Source organism: Branchiostoma belcheri, unplaced genomic scaffold, assembly GCF_001625305.1.
Source record: "Branchiostoma belcheri isolate BF01 breed outbred unplaced genomic scaffold, Haploidv18h27 scaffold52, whole genome shotgun sequence".
Classification (NCBI taxonomy): domain Eukaryota; kingdom Metazoa; phylum Chordata; class Leptocardii; order Amphioxiformes; family Branchiostomatidae; genus Branchiostoma; species Branchiostoma belcheri.
In genome coordinates, this window is record NW_017804154.1 from 1,337,296 (window position 1) to 1,356,750 (window position 19,455).

Genomic DNA, 19,455 nt, shown 5'->3' on the forward strand with positions numbered 1-19,455 from the left:
GTTATGTTCAACTTATGTTTCATTTTCTTCACAATCAATGAGTATGCTATGTTTTATAATTAACTTTAATTAAGAAAGCTCAACTGCAAAGTGGGTCTCTAAAGAAAAAAAACAACAGAGGTTCAGTGAAACACTGCAGCAGAAGTTACCTTTGTCAGTTCTATCATCAGAACAACTGATGCTGAGTTGAAGGGAATCTTGCCATCCACCTTACACAGGTTCAGTAGTACAGAGTGAGACCCGTAGATTAGAACACTGGGTAAAGAAAGGAGAAAATAATTTGTAAATCTAGAACTTAGGGAATGGTTATTGACAGGACGATCCTGTCAATAATGATCCTGTCAATTGCACAACATTTTCTCTTATTGTGCATTTTTTTTGTTATTGACAGGATGATCAATGGTGCAAGTTTTTCCACTATTGACAGGACCATCCAGTCAATAGCCTCAGCCTAATTAATATGCATAATAAAAACATTATTAAATGATATCAATTCCTGTCAGAGGGCAAAAAATAAAATAAGTAAGTTCCATCTCTGTCATGACTTTAACAGACCCATAGATAGTCCAGTTTTATATAACAGTTATTATATCACAAATTAAACCTGCTTTGATTTGAATTGAACTGAAATCTGTTGTGCCTCACCCAGATACCAGCATAATGGCCCACTTCAGACTGTTGGGTTGTCTCGTATCGCCATGTCTCTCATTCAAGTACAGTGGAAGCTTCTTGAAAATACAGAAAGCACAGGGGAGTCCTTCGTAAGAAATGTGTAAGGGGGATACGAAAAATTTAAGCACAACACGACGTAACAAAGATATTTTCATCGACTTCGGAATTACCTCTCTTGAAATCGCCGCCATTTTGGAAGAAGTGCCGCATACGAGGCACGCCCCTATTCAACGACATTAAATTTTCTCGCATTTTAAGGCAATTTTAATACATTTATTGTAACAATGGTACAACGAAATGAATTTAACGAAAATATAGCTGGGCGTCTTTACTCGTATTAGCATTATTGTATCTATTCTGCCGATTTACGACAGTCGTAAACTGGGCCGGTACATATCAGCTGATCGTCTGGCGTGATCCCAACATTACGAAAGTTTGCACCAGCGAGGATTTACTCAAACTCCTTGATTTTACGAAGAAGTGTACCTCCATTTCTGTTGGAGCTTTGATGCAGATTCTGTTACCTGCCAAGACTGCGTTGTGTCGTGTTCAAAGGTATCTAGGGCTAGATAACTAATAGTGGGAAGCTCGAAGGGCATGCCAAAAAGTTACTATGGACTGACGACTGACACTTCCCATTTAGCAGACGACAAAGTTTATTTTTCCAACGAAATTCCACTCAAGCTGTTAAATCTGAACTTTACATTTTATTTCCAGGACTGGCCAGGAGATGCAAAAATATAATCTTGCATGATGATTTTTGAATTTTCATCACCTTTGAATTTAGCCAATTTGTTATGTTCACTCTTGTTAGATGGCAGCTGACACAAGCACCTCAGAAGGTGTCGTACCGGAAGCAGAGTTTTGGGAAGGTGTGGTCATCTTCACAGGTGCCATGTGGACAGCTTACAGCATGGCCCCCAACCTTATCCTGCCCATAGTCGTAGGTAAATGGACTCATGTATTCAGATTTACCACATTTATAAGGTATTTGTGGAAGGCCTGACCTAACAGGTGAATTAGATGTCAACTGGTAACCCTTAACCATACAGAAAAGGTTTGAACTACTCACATTGTGATGGAACCCTAATCTTTTCAAACACGGGACTGCTTAATGTCCCATCCGAGAGGACGTCTGTAACTGAAGATGCAAGTGTTAACATGTGTTACATGTTACATGTTCGTTAAGGAAAAACTAACTATAGGTAATATTTCCATTTTATTGCAGTGTTTATTGGAGCATTTTCATTACAGTCAACATGGTCAAAATGCTCTGTGGATCAAACACTTGGATGGAACCTCAGGTAAGAAAAGTCTATGATGCAATGCCAGCTCTAAACACTTGGTGTGCATTCCTGCATTTTTTTTTAATGTTGAGAAATCAGTTACAAGTGTCCTAATTTGAGCCTTTCCTTCTCTTCAGACCTGCAGCTGGCAGTGGCCTTGTTACAGGAAACATTCTCATTCCCATGGTCCTCGTGGCCAATAATCTCCATGGGAGTATCAAAGAAAATGGTAAGCATTCATGATACCAAGTGCGGTCAGAAGAACATTAAGTAGAGGATGACAAAGAAGAAGACACTAACAAATTTTCCATGGCCATTTTTTTTAATCATAAAATTATTGACGTGAATGTACACCATTATTTAGTCTCTTCCCACATTGTTACAGGGGTGAGCGGTATGTTCTGTGTGTACAGTCTGTGTATGAGCCATGCTGCAGTGTGTTTGGTGTGGCTCAGTAAGTCAGACCTGCATCCAGACAGACCCAGTGTCAGGACCATGGGCTCCATAGCCACCACCATCTCTGTCCTCCTCATACTACTTCTACAGGATCTACCATTAGGTAAGGGTGGACTAAGTGACATCAAGCTTTCAGTATAATCCTCCAGGCATTCATGGTATAAAAGGTGAAGGCTCCTAACTTGTTAACAGTTCTTGTCTAGACAATGCTTGGCACCATGCTCAGGCACATTTTGTTCATGTTTCAGGGGCCTTCAGCTTTGACATGTTAGTACTGTTACCCACAATACATCACACTGTGCATGCACAGTTCAAACTTTGAAGTATTTAGATGTCTGTAATCTTAGCACTGAGCTAGTTTGTGTTATTAGTATACTAAGATGATTTGTAAGCTCCATTTCACCACGGACTAACTTCAGTAATGCTCTGCTACCACAGGGATAGGAAATGTCACTGTAGGGATTGTGGGTGTGGTCCTCTGTCTGTGTGTCCTCCATGGCCTTCTGACCAGCCTTCCCAGCAGCCTCTCCTTGGGAGAGGCTATTCTTGTCTCAGAGGGGATGGCCTTGCTGATGATTGACAGCTGTCAGAATGTTTTCTACAGAAACAGAAGTTTGGAGTGCCAGCTTCTGCAGGTAGGAGGGCATGTTGCCTTCTTTTCATGAGTGTCATGTAAAGATACATTTCAAGGCAAATGGCCATCCGTTTGTCTCTTTTCCGTCATGTACTACAGTATTTGAAGAGTGAAGTCTAAGTTGTTGTTTTATTTATGTATGTCAGCTGAATAAGCCCAAGGATATAACGTCCTTGCCAACCCTGTGTCCCTTGTAGCATCAAATCAAAATTAAATGTATCTCAGTTTTTTCAGTGTTTTGTCATTCTGAAAAAGATTTTTTTTTAAATGTTGGTTGACTATTACCATTTTGCATTTCAGTCAGTTGTGCTTGGTCTTGCAATCATTGGAGCATTGTCAAACAGGATGTTTGTGTCATACGACAGGACAGAAAAACAGAGGTAACGTTACACATGTTATCTTTCTTTACATGGTTACTTAAGATGATGTGAAGCTGAAAAGTGCAACTGCTTTGGGCAAATACTAACACAAAATAGCTTTTGTAGCAAAGAAAGGTATTCCTACAAGGTTCAGTTTTGTCTTCTCAAGATTTTATCAGAAAAATATCCTTTAATGCAAAATACATGTACAAGACACAGTCATGTCTTGCCATCAAGTTTGAATTAAGCCTCCAATTTTTATTTTCTGGTATGGACTGTTTACTTTGAATTCAACTTTTTGTTCCAGCATAGCCTCATGGAAAGACTCTTTGAGATTCTACATCCTGGTACTTTGTGTAGTGGTGTTCATCTGTGTCCCTCACCTGTGGTGGCTTCTGGGAAGGATCCCAATCCTCTGGCTCATGGGCTTCATACTGGCTTGTGACAGCAGTGTAAGTTTAGCTTTAGGCTAATCTCTGACCATCTCTGTTTGTTCTCAATGTGTACATGTACAATGTACTCTTTCTGAAATTGATGTTCCATTCTTAAAGTAACATCAAAGTTGTACTACTGGGTACTACTAATAGAGTTGCTTCCAGATCTTCTAATACAAAATGTGTAATCTCAAATCCTCTGTAGATCTCTCTGATTGGCTACTGGAGTGTGATGACATTGGTTGCCATAGCAATGGTTACCAGGCAGAACAGGACCAACCCTGCTGGTGCAGGTTCCACCATTGTGAGGAAGTATTTCCATGTCATCGCCATAGCAGTCTTCCTACCTGGACTGATGCAGAACCCCCAGCTGTTGTACATAGCATCTGTAGCAGCTTTGGGAGCCTTTGGTTTGTTGGAAGTAAGCATGTTTTAAAGATGTGATAGTTTGATAAAATCTGATAGTTTCATGGAACACATCGTTTCTTTTAGCACACTGTATGCCCTTATTGTAGATAGATCACTTTGTGACTGTTAGTGGCATCTCTCATTTTGTTAAGCTAGTCTCATTGCAGCTCTGTACAGACATACATGACTGGAAGTACATTTGTACATGGAAAGTCCAGTCCATATTTAATGTGTATGATAAATGTCTGATGTTTGTGTCCTATAGTATATGCGGATGTACAGAATCCAGCCCTGGGGTGAATCCCTGCACACATCCCTGCGTGTGTTTGTTGATGAGAAGGATGGAGGGGCGGCCATACTTACCCACATCTACCTGCTGCTGGGCTGCTCCCTCCCTCTCTGGCTTTACCCTACTGCATACACAATAGGTATGGAAATTAAAAATCCCATGGAAAGAGTTGGTTCAGTCTGTGTGAAAATTGATGTTTATGTCAAAAAATGCTGGTATACAGTTATGTCTAGGTTGTCCTCATGACACTCATATGCCGGGTGTCCACTGTTTGATACCTAATCTCCCAGATTTTGGGGAAGGCTAAATCATTACATTTTCCTATAGCTAGCCGTCCTTTCCTGCTCAGGAAGCAGGTTTATACAGGAAAGGGCAGCTAGGACAATGTACTGAGAGATGTAACCTCCCCAGACATCTGCTTGTGGCATATCCGAGGTTCGGTCTTATCACTCTTATGTTTATCAATGACACTGTTCTAGGTCCTGAGTTGGCGTTGTACAGTGGTGTCATCTCCCTGGGAGTCGGGGATACTGCAGCCTCTGTCATCGGATCAAAGCTGGGCAGACACAGATGGCCAGGTAATGTGATCAGTACCTGTATCTGTGATATTAGCAAGTGTGACTATAAAGAACTTCAGGGTTTGATAAGGCCATACCAAGTAAATTTTATGGATGTGCGCACATTGATTTTGGCCTGTTCCTAGAAAAAAAACCCAAGAAATTCTGCTTCCTGTAACTATGACCAAAGATTGACGACAGTGCCGCAATTTTATGCTTTGTTTCTGCAAGCCTGCAAAAATGTGATGAAAGAAACAGGACAGGAAGACAACTGCTGTTCCACCTGATTTATTGCTGTTTTGATGATGAATAAAAGACTTCTTGCTTGTTACACTGTGTCACCTCATTCAATTTGTGTCCTAACATTTGTCGTCTCTTAGTATATTTCTAATCTAGGCATCTTGTTTCATAGGGCCCTTCTTGTTTTGTTTTTTTTGCCCTCTCGCATTAGATTTAGGGTCTCCAAACGACGTCATCCATAAAATTTACTTCGTGTGGCCTAATACACATGCACCCCCAGTAGTTCCTTCCAGTTGAAGTCTTTTTAATGATTTCCCAAGATTCCAACAAGATTCTTCATGTATTTTGACTTAAAAGGTCAACATCTGTATCTGTACCGCACCTACCATTTGAAAGTTTCTAAGTCACTGTATAATTAGCTTCACCCAAATTAAGGATGACAGAAGAAGAGTATAATCATGGAGCTATAATTTGAGAACCTCGTCAAATTATAGGTCCAAGGTATAGTCATATAGTCCTTTGTCAGAAAGACAAAAAAAAAACTTTTTCTAGACCCTCTATGCACGAGTCTAAAGAAAATGTTGAATACCTGAGGCATAGAAACTACTGTGTCAAAAATATTGCAATTCTTACAGGTACAAAGAAAACAGTAGAAGGGACCGTAGCTGCTGTGGTGGCACAGCTGGCAGCCTGTGGCACGCTGAGTTTCTTTGGTGAGTGAAGAAGTCTGTAGAACTAGAAGATTACTGTGTTTCATGACCAACATAATTGTAAAATTGCCAACTTTTTAAACTTGCATATGTACCACTTACGATGCAAGAAATGCCTACATGTACTATTATTTTTTTAAACCCATCAACATCGTCACTTTGTGTTAGGGCTGTAAAAATTGGTTGAAAACTACATGTAACATTATATGTAACTGAGCTGCCAGATTGGATGTAGAAGAGCACTGGTTTAGGGAAACAAGTGTTTGTGATATCAGGTTATGGTGTGACATTTTTTAATTGTTGCAAAAACGAAAGTTTTGGTTTTGTCAGACCTGGCAGATAGCTCATCAGTAATTCTGTCAGACTGAATGCAAATCAGCACCAAGGACAAGCACATTTCTGAGGTGCAGAATGAATGAATTACCACGTAGGAAGGAACCAGGTTAGAGGGCTGAAAATTGTCATTTTTCATTCTGTTGACTCAAGACACAAATATGTATGTTCAATGTCACTGCAGGTGTGCAGCCTGGTTTTACTGCCAACTGGATCCCCATGGTGACAGTCGTGTGTCTGACGTCGTTATTGGAAGCCTTCACCTCCCAGGTGGACAACATGGTGACACCACTCTACATGTGTGCACTCTTTACCTGTGGGCTGTCATCATGAGGTCAACATAGCCTACTAGTACCGGTACTAGTATCTCTTGCAGACAGAGGCTGATTGGGTCTCATCCTCCAGGGGACCCCAAAAGCTTGTGGCCACACAAGTCTAACAAGAGAATCATTCCTATTCTCAGAACCACAGAAAGGAGCTCAATGACCTTTACCAGTATAAAAAGTGCATTAGCTCAGTAACTATGGAAATCAGTCATCACAGCCCCCAACACTGTATTAACAGGGATTTCTCAGTTTGACAATACTTGTTACCACATGCATAAACAAAATTAGTCTGCGGACTTAGAGAGGTGCTGGCCATCAAGCTTCTTATAGGGACCTGATCAATGGAAAGGCTGCTAGAAGTGGGATGTAGGTAGGCAAGCGGTCAAAATACCACATGGGGATACTGTAAAACTCTGGGCTTAAGTCATTATGTTTGCAGCCTGCAGTTTTCTACTTCGAATTGATTTTGATAAATACAACATGTAGCACCCTTTTAAATTAAGTATACCCTGAATATTTTGTAAATGGCTAGAGAAGCCTTGACAGTTGTTATAAAGAAATTAACTGTATTTTACATACATGTACGTATATGTATTTGGTATGGTATGTATATGTATTTGGATCACTAAATGTAAACTTAAATCTGTGTTTAATGACAGGGAAATAAAATTTACTTAATTTATGTTGTAATTGCTGCTTGATAAAGTGTAAAAGTCTTATCCAGTAAGAAGCCATAAAATGAGAAGACAAATATCTGACATGTTTTGTAATAACTTTGTATTACAAGGCATATTATTGTATTTGCAAAAGTAAGTTTGCAGCATCAGAGAAACTATTAAACTTATGCCTGTGTGATTTATATATCTATGTCTGCTTGCATCTTTTCTTTGTTTTCTTGGAATGTACAGAATTTTGGAAAAAAAATTCAGAACTGGAACAGATCCATTAATTCTTAAAGTTCTGTGAGGTCATTTCGAAGGGAAAATGCAAACCTAATTAGACTACTTAAAATATGATTTGGTGACAACTAATTTGTAAGGTAAGGGTGCTGTAACAAAAGTGCTATAATAAATAAATGTACATAAGGCCTCATTTTACATGAAAGTTGTACAAACATTGTAGGCTCATTACAAGGTCAACATTCATACTTTTTTCACAAGTATGCAAGATATCTCAACAGAAAATCAGTCTCCTCACAATAACTGCTTAGTAAAGAACCTTCTTGCATGCTGCGTACAGGAATTCAAACTCTATTCAACGTCCTTGCTTAACTATAGTCAGGTAATAATGTAAATTACAATACGTTCTCTTACCTACCTCATGTCAAAAACAAAGTCAAGTAAACAACTATGATTTTTATCAAGCAGGATGGCTAGAAACTAGTGAGAACTATGTACCAACTTTTTATTTATGGATTAAGTGCACTTATATGTAAAGTGAACCATATACACTCAAAAATTGAAGTTAAATCAAAATTAAAATTACAGGTGTACTGAAAACCTCTTTAATTCTACGATGATCCTCAAATGGAACCTGGGATTATGCTGTTTTGCATTGATGATGAGCTCTAATTAGACTGCAAGTCTGTACTGTACTAATTAGCTACAAAAACATTACTGCTCTGTGTGCAGTTCAATCAGTTGGGAGGTTAGAAGGTCAACTGCTGACAATCCACTGGTGGTTGGGAAACATCCCTGGAACTTGCCATCCAGTAGATCGTTCCCTTGCTGGTTTGCAGCTGGACTCTTACTTCTTATTGTGTAACTTGCATTTTCCCTCTCTTTGTCTATCTGAATGAGCTCCTCCAATCTGTGCAATCAAACATACAGCAACTTTAGTGTGAAAGTGCCATGTACAACTTGTTACATAACAAGCATTCTAAATTGTTGACTTTATCCAAAAAGGGAATATTTTTACTGTTGTTATTGTGTGTATTTTTTATCTGTATGTTTTATATGGGTGAGTCATGCTTGAAATAAAAAAAAGATGGAAAAGCAGTTTTCATTACCATGGCAGGCATTTTTTATACCCACCTGTTAGCCAGCTCTATTGATCGATCGCTGGCACCAGAGTTTCTCCTTTCGCTTTTGACTTTGTTTTCTGCTCCATAATCACTGTTTGTCTCAGACTTGTTGCGTGTCTCCTCCACATCACCGATTATTTGGTGCAGGATGATTCTCTCTGCCCCAAGAGACAGAGGGCTGCTAACATTTCCAGACTTCTTCCAAATGTTTCTACTGCCCCTGTGAGGATCATACGGTTTTTCAGGGCCTCTCACATTGTTGGAAACAAACTTACCAGGCTGCATTGTTGCAAAGCTGGGACCTGTCTTGTTTCCATCTTCATTCCTTGCTGCTGCTTGATAACGGATCTCTTGGTCCTTAAGATCTTTCTTGATGAATCTTCTCTCGCCACTGTCTCCTGCCCCTCTTGACTGTTCTACTGTAGGCCCACTCTTTTCTCCTCCATCTGTTATTCTTTCCTTCCTATCTTCTGCTCTAACCATCACCCTGAAGGCTCCGCCTCCACCCAACACTGGAACAGGTGTCTGCTGATTCCCATGCTGTGAAAACCTCTCTGTCAACGAGATCCTTTGTTTTGGAGCAGGCCGTTGGTAAGGGATATGAGAAAACATTGGGTGTTGTGGGACGGGAATGTGTGGTTTCTGATCTTGGAGGAAGAAGGGCTGGCTGCTGATCTGTGGAGGCTGGGGTGTAGGCACAAGTGGTTGTTTCCCCTGGATCAAACTTGGGTTCAGTCCAGGCAGTGGCATGAGAGGCTGACTGCAGACAGCATAATTTTGGTCCATGAGCTGCTGGCAGATGTTTGTCTTTTTCTCCACGGAGTCCCAAAGTGTAACCACAAGCTTGCCTCCTGCCTGTTCTCCACTTACCTCTGCATACAGGACCTACAGAAGAATTTTCAACTCAATGAAAGAGAAGTAACATTTCCTTAAGACTAATAATAAGCACACCAACTTTATCAGATGCAACTTTAAGGAAACATTTTCTGACCTTGTTGGCTGTGAGCCCCTTGAGGAAGGCGTTGGCTCCTTCTGTCCAGCAACCTTCATCCTTGGGGTTGGGCGTGGCATTGGCAAGGCATGCTGGTCTAGCCAGTATGGGGACGGCCAGCAGGTCAGGTGGGAGGGGGAACAGGTTGTGCAGCTGGGTCAGCTCCACAGTGCCGTAGTCCACATGCTGTACATTTACCTGTGGAGAGACAGTGATGAATTTTTTTGAAAAGATACTGTAAATAATAGAATTTTCAGTGATTTTATGTCACTGTAAGATGGAATGGGAGGTCTTCACTGTTTTAAATTTGCAGCTGAAACAATCATAAAAGGGAGACACATTTGCACTGTGCACATATTACTGTGAACATAAAACCAGTACAAAATTTTCATGATTCAGGAACCACTTTACTGCTATGTGTGTATACAATTTTACAGAGTGATCCTGACTGTGCACCTCCTCGTGCATAGTACAGTGCAGTAGAGACTAACCATATGTGGCAGTACACCCATGATGCGCACCCTCCTCCACATGTGGTGTTTCTCACTGTAGATACACATGACCTGTCCAGTCTGGTTACACAGGGTCTTCATATCTGACAACTCCTAATGGTGGAAGAACAATTTGTTGCTGAGGGAACAAGTAATACAGTTTTACTAATCAAGTGCTGCAAAAAGGCATTCGAAGAAACTAAGATGCTATGTTCTATCATGGAATATCTTAAATTTCTGCCAATTTCAATGGTGTTAGGCATAGACATTTTATTCACACAAGCACTAATATTCAGATGGGCCATCTTGAGTTTTACAGGCAAACAGTGGCAAAGTGGAGATAGCATATACATGTACTAGTAACCAGGCCCTCATGACTTCCCTCCCTACCTGTGCTGTCCTTTTGTTTGCTGCATTCTGGAGACTTTGTGACACCTTGTTCAGCAGGGTGCTGTCTACTGACTGGATATAGAACAGCTCGGGTGTCACCACCTGCAATAAACAAGCACAACAGTTATGACCAGAAAGACTGACACTGTAGACAGCATGTGAAGCATGAAATGAACACATCAACATCTACATCATTACAATGATATGAAAGTATGATATACATGTAAGACAAATCGAGAGCTAAGGTCAGCATACCACAAATATATAATGGAATACAAGGTACCCATAGGCAACACTTGGTTCAAAATGACAGAAATTTCACGTATACTAACAAATTATTAACAGACTTTTGGTTCAGCATTGTGACAACTAATTCTCAAATATCACATAACAACTTTGCCTACCTCTGATACCTTGGCCTGTAAGGTAAACATTTGCCCTTTGAACTGAAGCTGAGGAACATACTGGGTGACTGGTGTTCCCAGCAGTCCTTGCTGCTGCTGACCTGCCAGTGTTTCCTGGTGTCTTCTTCCTGTGTCTGTGCGGTATGGTCTCTCCATTCTCTGGTTGTTTGTACTCATCTTCTTCAACACTGCTTCCTCCTTGTCACTTAGGAAAGGTGACTGAAACATCTGGTGATCTCTTTCATCACCTCTTTGCTGGAATGTCCCATCATTGAACTTTCTGCCAGCTTCTTTCTGTTGCGAGGAATGCTTTGTTTCTTGATTACGTGCTGTGCTGTTAGAGAAAATATGTCCCTTAGCTCTCGTTCCATCTATAGTAGCTTCCTGTTTAGAAACACTGTGGTCACTTGCATTGTCATCTGCTATTGGCACATATTTGCTGCTGTTGGTTTGGCACTTGGGTTCTTCTTGTGCAGCACCCTTAAAAGGTTTCTCCGAGAATGAACATTCTTCTTCAGATGCCTCCTTTTTCATGAGGGAGTTGACTGATGCGCAGTCTGTGGCATTTGGAGTGTAAACCTTAACTTCCAGAATATGGGGCTGTGGAAGTAACAACAGCATAAGATTATGCATATGTATCTGGGAAAAAAATTTAATGCAAATTTCATCACATCATAAAAATCTTTCTTCTAATTTGTTACTAAAGACCTCATAATGTAAATGTACACAGGTGTATCACAGTTAACCCACCTTGCATGTTCTGGACTGACTTTGCATCACTGAGACCACTTGGCAACTGAGAATCTCTTTCAGCTTGTTGTGTCCGAAGCTTGTGTCAGGGCTAAGTCCTGTGGACATAATTTCAGATTTCAAATCCAGGACCACACATGAACCATGCAGTACTAAAACACTTCAATGTTTGAAACAATATCTAGAACTACAGATGAGGCAAGCCTAATGATTGTTGAACAGTTTTAGAACTACCAACCTGCAAGTTTGAATGGGACTGCTTGAGGAGGGAGGTCCCAAAACTCTGAAATGAGCAGGGGTGACACCTCTGTACGTGGTAACACTGCCGTGTTGCCATAGTCCACAAACACCACCTGCAGCTGTTCTTCTGGCAGTTCTTCCTGCACCCACACTCTAAACAATGGCAAAAAAATGTTTGAAATTATAAAGTCTAAATTGTTATGTCGACATAAATAGGGGAAAAACAAATCATGCCATACAGTGTACAACTTTTTCGATTTAAAACAGAATGAGCCCTACCTTTGTGCCTGCAGCCAATAGCTACATAGACTTGTGTTTGTAAGCATAATGTATGCAACAGCCAAGGAGAAGAGTCAGAAGAATACAAGACTTCAGACTCCAGTCAACAGTACAATGTAATTAAACTGCAACTAGGCCCTAAATGGCGGTGCTCATGTGCACACAGCTAGGCCCCACACTGGGCACCCGTACCTGTACCAGTCCCCTTCAAACGGTGCTGCCCCAGTTCTCTCTCCTGGTGGGAGGGGCGGGGCAGGGCACAGCTGGTTCAAACCGGTCTGGAGCTCCTGCAGTTCTAACAGGTTGTTCTTTCCCTGAGAACAGGAGAGAAGTACACAAAGTTATGACAGACACAGACCGGATCTGGAGATACTAAGGCCCGATTTAGACTGGAAACGGTATACCGTTTCGAAACGGTACGAAACGTTTCGCCACAGAAAACGGTTCGTCTTTAGACACAGGGGCGGAAGTGTTTCGGGCCGCCCGTGGCGCAGGATGTTTCTGACCCACAGTGACCTATGATGACCTCCCCAAACCGCTTCTACGGTTTGCCTCATTGGCCTTATGATACTTTTGTTTCAGGGCCTTGAACTTCGCCCGAACCTGATTTGGGGTACGTAAATACCCCTCAGCCGCCAGCCCGTCCACAAGCATCTGTATGCCCTCCCTATTACGCGAGGTCTCCAAGCGGGATTGTATAGTTTGATCGGCCCACGAGCTGATCAAGCAGCGGGTCTATTCTTGGGTCCAGACCCTCCCCTGGCCTTCTGCCATCCCCCCAGACATAAAGGATGACGAAAATTCGAGAAATACATGATATAAAATGGCGAAAATGGACACAATCGAATATGGCGCGAATCTAGCAGAAAATGGACGCGCGCGGGCTTATTAGCATGTGATTAGCATATGACACGTGACCTGGTTTATCGTTTCAAGAAACCCTTTGACTTTAGACCTAGCAAAAAGCGTTTCGGGCCCCCCGCTGAAGGGTTCTGAAACGGTCGAAAACCACGATGGAGGTGGTTTTCGGAAACGGTCCGCGAAAACCCAAAACAAACCGTTTTTTCCTCTTTAGACCGGGAACGGTTAACCGTTCCGAAACGTTTCCCTGGCAAAAACCCCTTAAGCGTTTCTAGTCTAAATCGGGCCTAAGCATCTGAAGTCCTGAGTGGGGGATCTCTGGGCCTTGAGTGTCCTACCTTGGCTACATCATGCTTCTAGCAGCCCTCTCACTGGTCAGATCCCGAGAGGGTTGATTACAAGGAGGAGGCCCAATCAGCCCTGCCCTGTAGTACAGGCTACTTAATATATAGACAGACTAGCAGTACTCAGATGATCTGTACCTACCGGTGCATCTTTATTTTATATGATCACCTAGTTTCTGATTGCCCAAGTGGGCTTGCAACCTTTGTGTTTGAGAGAACACAGCAGTCCATACATGTATATGATATTTGCTGCATACTTCAACTATGCAATTGAAATATTGAAGCCATGTGGTGTCAAAATTCTCAAAAAGTGTTAAGACACTGAAGTTAACAAACCTCCAGATTAACTTGACCCCAGAAGTGGCAGCCATCCACCACCTCTGTGACTATGACATTGAGTTCCTCTGGGTAGCTGGCAGCGGGGGGAGGACTGCTGGGTACTTCTTGGTCACCACTGCATTCACACAGCATCTGTGCCATGGTGCTGTAACTGTGATATAACGCATTCTCTTAGAAATATCTGCGTACATGTAGCAGTATTAGATACTTGGTACTTGCTACATCCATCAGTCTGTCAGTCATATTGTACACGATGCATAGTCTGGACATTTTTCTTCTGCTTTCAAGAACAGTACATGTAGATATTTTAGGGAGCATGTAGGTATTTTAGGGAGCTGTTATTTCCCTGTCATAAGCAGCATACACATACCTCATGAACTTTGGTGAGGGTTCCTGCTCTGCAGAAGGACCATTGGGACGGGTAGCAGTTGACATCCCCAAACCGGAATCTGCAAAACGTTCAATCTGTTAGGTTATCTTCTTAAAGTGCATTGTATTCAATTTAACAAGAAAACATTTAACTGGAAAAACTCAAGGCTACTTAGACAGTTAAGACTATTGGTAGTAAACAAATGAGTAATGTGTGAATAATGACAGGTACCTGAGTTCTTTGTAGACATTGCTGCAGCTTGTCTACTGTTTGCGTGTACACCTCTGTCCTGCTCAGCTGCAAACCCAAGTTTCCGAGCTTCCCGAGCTCTCTTCGTCAGCTCTACCTGTATCTGTTGTCCATTGAAGACAGAGTTGTCCAGGACCTCGATGGCTTTGTCCACACTTTTGGCTGATGTGAAGCGAATGAAGGCGTATCTAAGGGGGTGGGGGGCAGCAAAGTGTTGAGTAGCAACTAAAGGATATCAGAAAACTGTCAACTGATTTGTCTAATTTTGTGCTTGAATGAATGAATGGTTTATTATTATTGAATGATGCTGTAAAATGGCAGACATTGAGGCTGAATTGGTGCAGTTTCCAGTCTGTGACAAGAAATAACATGACAAGAGATACAACATACATACAAGTGGACTGGCTAAATGCTTCTGTTGCTTCTGTAAAAAGCAAAATGACACAAATATCTTTGATCTAAGCATGTCAATCTACCCTATGCTAATTCTTCTCCAATAATTCTATGCTAGTTAGAATTGATGAGATATCTGGAACCTACCCATACTCCTGTGCTCCTTGTTTCTTAACTCTAACATCAGTGACACCAAAGGGAGCAAACAAATTCCAAACTTCCTCCTGCAATGAAACAAGGACACACACACACACACACACACACACACACACACACACACACACACACACAAAGTTTTTAATTTTGGTAGTCCTTCATTTAGGATGATCAATATCAGCAAGAATGAAACAGAAATCTATATGTACATCACCTCTGTAGTATCCCTGGTCAGATGAGTCGCAATGACCTCGTGGACTGGATATTGTGATGTAGGGCTCTCTGGATAACACGGGGACCTTGAAATACCTATGAAAATTTTAGACCTTGTAACTTACAAGTAAGCTGACCTAGGAAAGATTAGGAAATTCTCCAGAAAAAGTTCTTTAAGAAACTTACAGGTGACGAAATTCATAATTCATCAATACAGCTATGCTTGATATGCATGTCGCTCAGGCAGTGTCAAACAGCAGAAAAATATATCACCCAACAAGTCTGTGAACTTTAAATGACATTTGCAGCAAAATACAACCTGAGTCAATGGCATTTCTTTCCATCAGCCTTTTCCCAGCAGGCTCCGGTGAAGCACCATTGCTCCTGGCCTTGCCAGGTTGAACACTGATGTCCCTCCCCAGCAGGACTGCTGGTAACTCATTAAGTGCTGCTGTGGCTTCTCTCACAGTGTTGAACCGAACAAATGTCATCCTGCACAACGAAGGAGCAAATGTCAACTGGACATTAAGAACAGTAGGGGTCCATTTGTGGCACTGTATGATCATGATATGAGATCAATCCATCTTTTGACATGTAATGACTGTTTCCAGTAATGATAAATCATACACACCATTCTGAGTGGTGGACTTCCTTCACCTGTCCAGCTGCAGAGAAGAATATTTTGATATCCTGCAGGGAAATAAAAAATGATTAGTAGAACAGGGATGAGATTGAAAAGTGCACTTTCTTCTGGTACAAGTACCATAGGTGTTAAATTTAAATAAAGTCTGTATATCACCCATGGGAGACTTAATTTACATATGGATAGTACTGGTACAGAGTTCTAGTACACACTATTCTTATACTTATTCTGAAAGGTTGCCATAATTTGCCTCTTAATGATTCAGCAACTGATGTATTGATAAAATACCACTGTACAGCAAGCTTTCAGTGCTTCAAAAGCACTAGAAGTTCATCTTCAACATACCAGTACATTTTCTATACTTGAATCTTCATAATATTGTAACAACACAGAAACAAGCTACATGTATTTGTAAGGTCCTGGATTTGAAATGTGCAGGTTCAGCACCTGGTCTGAGCAGTCAAACCTCCTCCTCATACAGACACTGTACAGGCCAAGGTGGTTTGGCTGGAGCTCATGGGGATTGTCACCACTGCCTGCAACACCACACACAAAATGTTTCACCCATAGGTTACCAACATACTCGTTATGTGTCTTACCACACTAAAACAATACATCCAGCACTAAATGACAACAAAAATAGCACCAGTTGTGCAAGTCAGAGTAGATAGCATTTTCACTTTGATTCACCTTTTGATCCCAACTTCCTTTTATAGTTGGAAACAGCATGTAGTTCACTTCAAAATTATACCTGATTATATTACTAGTTAGTATTATTACAACACACAATATCTTATTTTCTGTCTAGTGCAGATGTATATAGCTTGAATACATGTATAGTATATAACAATTTTCTGTAGTATCTGCAGCTGGCCTTGACTGATTAAGATTTCAGGTACCTTAGTACTTGTCACCAGAAAGTGAAACTGTCCTGGCTATTGCCTCATTCAGCATTAGTTACTTCTATTGGATACAGTGCTGCTACTAGTAATGTATTGAGGTAGTAATAGTTATGGGAGAGAGTAAAGTTAACCAAAACAGGAAACATGCTGCTGATAGTAGCATATACTCCATGCTTCCTATCTACATCTATGAGTTTCTGAACAACACCCTCATGGGGCTTCACGTTCAGTTGAGCATACAGGACAATAGTGTCAAGAATTTCAAAAAGGGAAAGCAGAGGTGCACATACTTTTGTGTGTTGGGAAACGTTGCTCCAAAGCAGTGATTAGTCTATGTCTACAGATTTTTCTACGGAGGTACAATTGATGGTTTCTGTTCAGAAACCTGTAATATTACCATTACATGTGCTACCCTTGGCAGATCCTTTCACTGCTGGAGATGCCTTCTGGTCTTTCCTCTTGCCCCTGTTTCTTACTGCATAGTATGCAGCATCAACATAGTTAACTTAGCAAGTTGCTGGCTAAAAATAAGACTTACTAGTAGTCACACATTTGTATAGCCAAAGGGTTTTATCCTAAGGCTCAACAAAACTAGTGTTTCCAGACAAAAGGAAAAGTCCAAGGTTTGAAACAAGGCTGTAACTTAATAAATAACTTATACATAGAGGACACTATAAACATGAACTTGTAATATGTTCAAGTTTTCTAGGTATATTTATATGAGCATTCAATGGCCATACCAAAGGTTTTTACATTTAATTGTGTACTTTTGTAGCTTTGGAAGGTAAAACTTTCAATGAAGAACTTTTAACAATCTAGACATTCATTGGTCAGGCCGGTAGTTTATTGATTGGAAGCATCCCTTTGATCATCCTGCACAGCATATTATTACTTAGATTTAGCAGAACTTGCAGAAGTAATGTGTTGAAAATATCAGAGAAAAATTTTTAGCATAAATACAGACAGTCATCACATAAACAACACACACACACAATCAAATATCACACAGAAAGTAGAGCCTGACTAGATTACAAAATGTTACAAGTAAAATTGTTTTGTTTGTATCTTACTAACACTCACATCGTTTTTTAGGTGGTCCTTTGACATCCTGGGCCTTAATTGCAAAACTGGACATGTAAGAGTCAGGGTCACCAATCCCATAAACTCTTAGCTCCTTCTCTGGCCCAAAGGCTTCGAGTCTGGTAACATGTAAGCAAACAAAAAACCAATGTGAGCAAAACTCATGAAAAAATTCTAGGAGTGTAAAGACTGGCTGAATTATACATATCCGCTTCTAGTATGAATTTCATACATGTATTAAAGCTTTATTTCTTCTTCTGCTTGCAAACTGATGTAAACAAATGTGTTTTGTCTTCTTTTGTTCAGTTTCAATGTTTACCTGCAGACATCAGGCATAGCCTTGACAAAGTCTTCAATCCTGGTAAAACCCAGTCCTCTCCAGTCCAGCACATGTCCAATCAGATTCTGGTAGTCATTACGAAGTCGCTTGACAGGGACGCCCCCTTGCTGAGAGAGCAGTACTGCACGAAGGAATTTCTTCACCTCATCAGGAACCGTCCTCTTCTCCATCCTGAAAAAGGTCAATGCAAACACAAACAACAGCTTTTGTTGGAAGAAACAATCAGAGTAGCTGTACATGTGACGTAATTTGATAACCCCACAAAGAGACACTCAAAGAGCCAATAACATTGACTTTTATAATGCCTTCCCTGCATTCCAATACACACAATTTGACAAATTTACATGACACTTGAAGTTGAAAGGTTAACAAATTGGTGAGAACAATTTCCAGTGGCCATTGGATTTGAATATACAAAATAAAAATTAATGCATTAAATTGAGGTTTAGAACTCCTTGGGTGGACACTTCAAGTTTCATTTAATTTGATGTAAAACTTGTTTAAGAGTCTCCAAAATCGAAAAGTTTCCAGGGAAGTTGACAAGGTTTCTTGATTTGGCCAAGAAGGTTCAAATTACAGTATACTCCTTGCTCCTTTTCTTTGTCCAAACAAGGACCTCGGAGTCCTTGGGGGATTCATGGGGCAAAATGGCCAACTTCCAGATGGCCTTGCCTTGTCCCCCACAACTTCATGGACTAAACAGCCAACGTCATCAACATCTGCTAAGCAGTTTAAGAACTTGTGCCCATAACATGGTCCGAAAACTGTGGGTTTCGCAGGAGGACCAAATTATATGGACAACTCAATCACTGGAAGCAAAAACGTTTGGGACCTTGCTACAGTGTAGAAGAGAAATTTTTCCATAACTGCAGAACATTATATTTCACTTGGTTTGCGGGCGCCAGAGTCTTTCCACGTTTCCCTACGCATAAGCACATTGTCTTTCTATCGCACACACAGCAGCTCAACAGCAACTCACCTGGCGTCAGGTATCGAACGTTCTCTTTCAACAACCCCGAGATTCGCGGTTCCACGCCGGACTTTTAGGAGACCGCTCGTTGTATGACATCAAAGGGCTCATGGCCCATATTAGAACCCTCTTAATAACTGTATTTTAAGAGATTGCCAGGCTTCTTATAAGTATAATAACCTGCAAACAATATTTTGTGCGTCAGATATTTCAGTTAGCCGCTTTTTGAGCTAGTGAAAGATTTCCACACCCTCCTTCGTAGCATTTCTGCATGCTCCCCCATCAAATCTCGCGAGGATAACGAGAGGAGAGTAGATCTCGTG

The 19,455-nt window shown here is 41.0% G+C and overlaps 3 protein-coding genes across 8 annotated transcripts in view; 1 reads left to right on the forward strand and 2 right to left on the reverse strand.

Moving 5' to 3' along the window:
* Positions 1 to 2,925, reverse strand: part of LOC109480762 (probable UDP-sugar transporter protein SLC35A4) — a 6,311-nt gene extending 3,386 nt beyond the window's left edge. The window contains exons 1-3 of one of the 2 annotated variants that reach the window (XM_019783056.1): positions 2,829 to 2,925; positions 646 to 728; positions 150 to 255 (exon numbers count right to left, since the gene is read on the reverse strand). In XM_019783056.1, the coding sequence (XP_019638615.1) occupies positions 150 to 255; positions 646 to 659 (120 nt within the window). In that variant the 5' untranslated portion in view covers positions 660 to 728; positions 2,829 to 2,925. Of the gene's footprint in view, positions 1 to 149; positions 256 to 645; positions 729 to 842; positions 951 to 2,828 lie in introns of those variants that run through there. The other variant, XM_019783055.1, reaches the window with a different exon arrangement.
* LOC109480764 (dolichol kinase-like) lies at positions 1,084 to 6,726 on the forward strand. Its single transcript, XM_019783059.1, has 13 exons — positions 1,084 to 1,227; positions 1,487 to 1,619; positions 1,901 to 1,976; positions 2,096 to 2,187; positions 2,344 to 2,517; positions 2,853 to 3,049; positions 3,349 to 3,428; positions 3,715 to 3,859; positions 4,047 to 4,262; positions 4,515 to 4,677; positions 5,018 to 5,116; positions 5,971 to 6,048; positions 6,563 to 6,726. Exons 2-13 carry the CDS (start codon positions 1,487 to 1,489, stop codon positions 6,709 to 6,711), a joined length of 1,602 nt encoding a protein of 533 aa, XP_019638618.1. The 5' UTR covers positions 1,084 to 1,227; the 3' UTR covers positions 6,712 to 6,726.
* LOC109480759 lies at positions 6,562 to 19,424 on the reverse strand. 5 transcript variants are annotated; one of them, XM_019783050.1, is made up of 21 exons: positions 19,142 to 19,424; positions 18,142 to 18,333; positions 17,823 to 17,941; positions 17,140 to 17,217; positions 16,288 to 16,376; positions 15,829 to 15,887; positions 15,517 to 15,689; positions 15,199 to 15,293; positions 14,976 to 15,052; positions 14,418 to 14,623; positions 14,187 to 14,265; positions 13,814 to 13,967; positions 12,465 to 12,586; positions 11,992 to 12,146; positions 11,754 to 11,851; positions 11,004 to 11,603; positions 10,600 to 10,701; positions 10,210 to 10,323; positions 9,719 to 9,916; positions 8,738 to 9,612; positions 6,562 to 8,513 (listed from the first exon to the last, which is right to left on the reverse strand). In XM_019783050.1, the coding sequence occupies exons 2-21, from the start codon at positions 18,330 to 18,332 to the stop codon at positions 8,318 to 8,320; spliced, it is 3,780 nt and encodes a 1,259-aa protein (XP_019638609.1). In that variant the 5' UTR covers position 18,333; positions 19,142 to 19,424; the 3' UTR covers positions 6,562 to 8,317. The 5 variants fall into 5 exon arrangements, with proteins under 5 accessions (XP_019638609.1, XP_019638608.1, XP_019638606.1 ...); XM_019783049.1 differs by lacking the exon at positions 19,142 to 19,424 and adding an exon at positions 19,079 to 19,100 and having other exon boundaries at positions 12,465 to 12,580; XM_019783047.1 differs by lacking the exon at positions 19,142 to 19,424 and adding an exon at positions 19,079 to 19,100.
* Between the last annotated feature and the right edge of the window lie 31 nt (positions 19,425 to 19,455).

Coding starts and splice junctions, on each gene's coding strand:
- LOC109480764 (XM_019783059.1), top strand. CDS start 1,487: ATGGCAGCTGACACAAGCACCTCAGAAGGTGTCGTACCGGAAGCAGAG. Junction 1,620..1,900: donor TATCCTGCCCATAGTCGTAG/GTAAATGGACTC, acceptor ATTTTATTGCAG/TGTTTATTGGAGCATTTTCA. Junction 2,188..2,343: donor TGGGAGTATCAAAGAAAATG/GTAAGCATTCAT, acceptor ACATTGTTACAG/GGGTGAGCGGTATGTTCTGT.
- LOC109480759 (XM_019783047.1), bottom strand. Junction 17,942..18,141: donor GCTATGCCTGATGTCTGCAG/GTAAACATTGAA, acceptor ACATGTTACCAG/ACTCGAAGCCTTTGGGCCAG. Junction 9,613..9,718: donor AGGGGCTCACAGCCAACAAG/GTCAGAAAATGT, acceptor ATTCTTCTGTAG/GTCCTGTATGCAGAGGTAAG.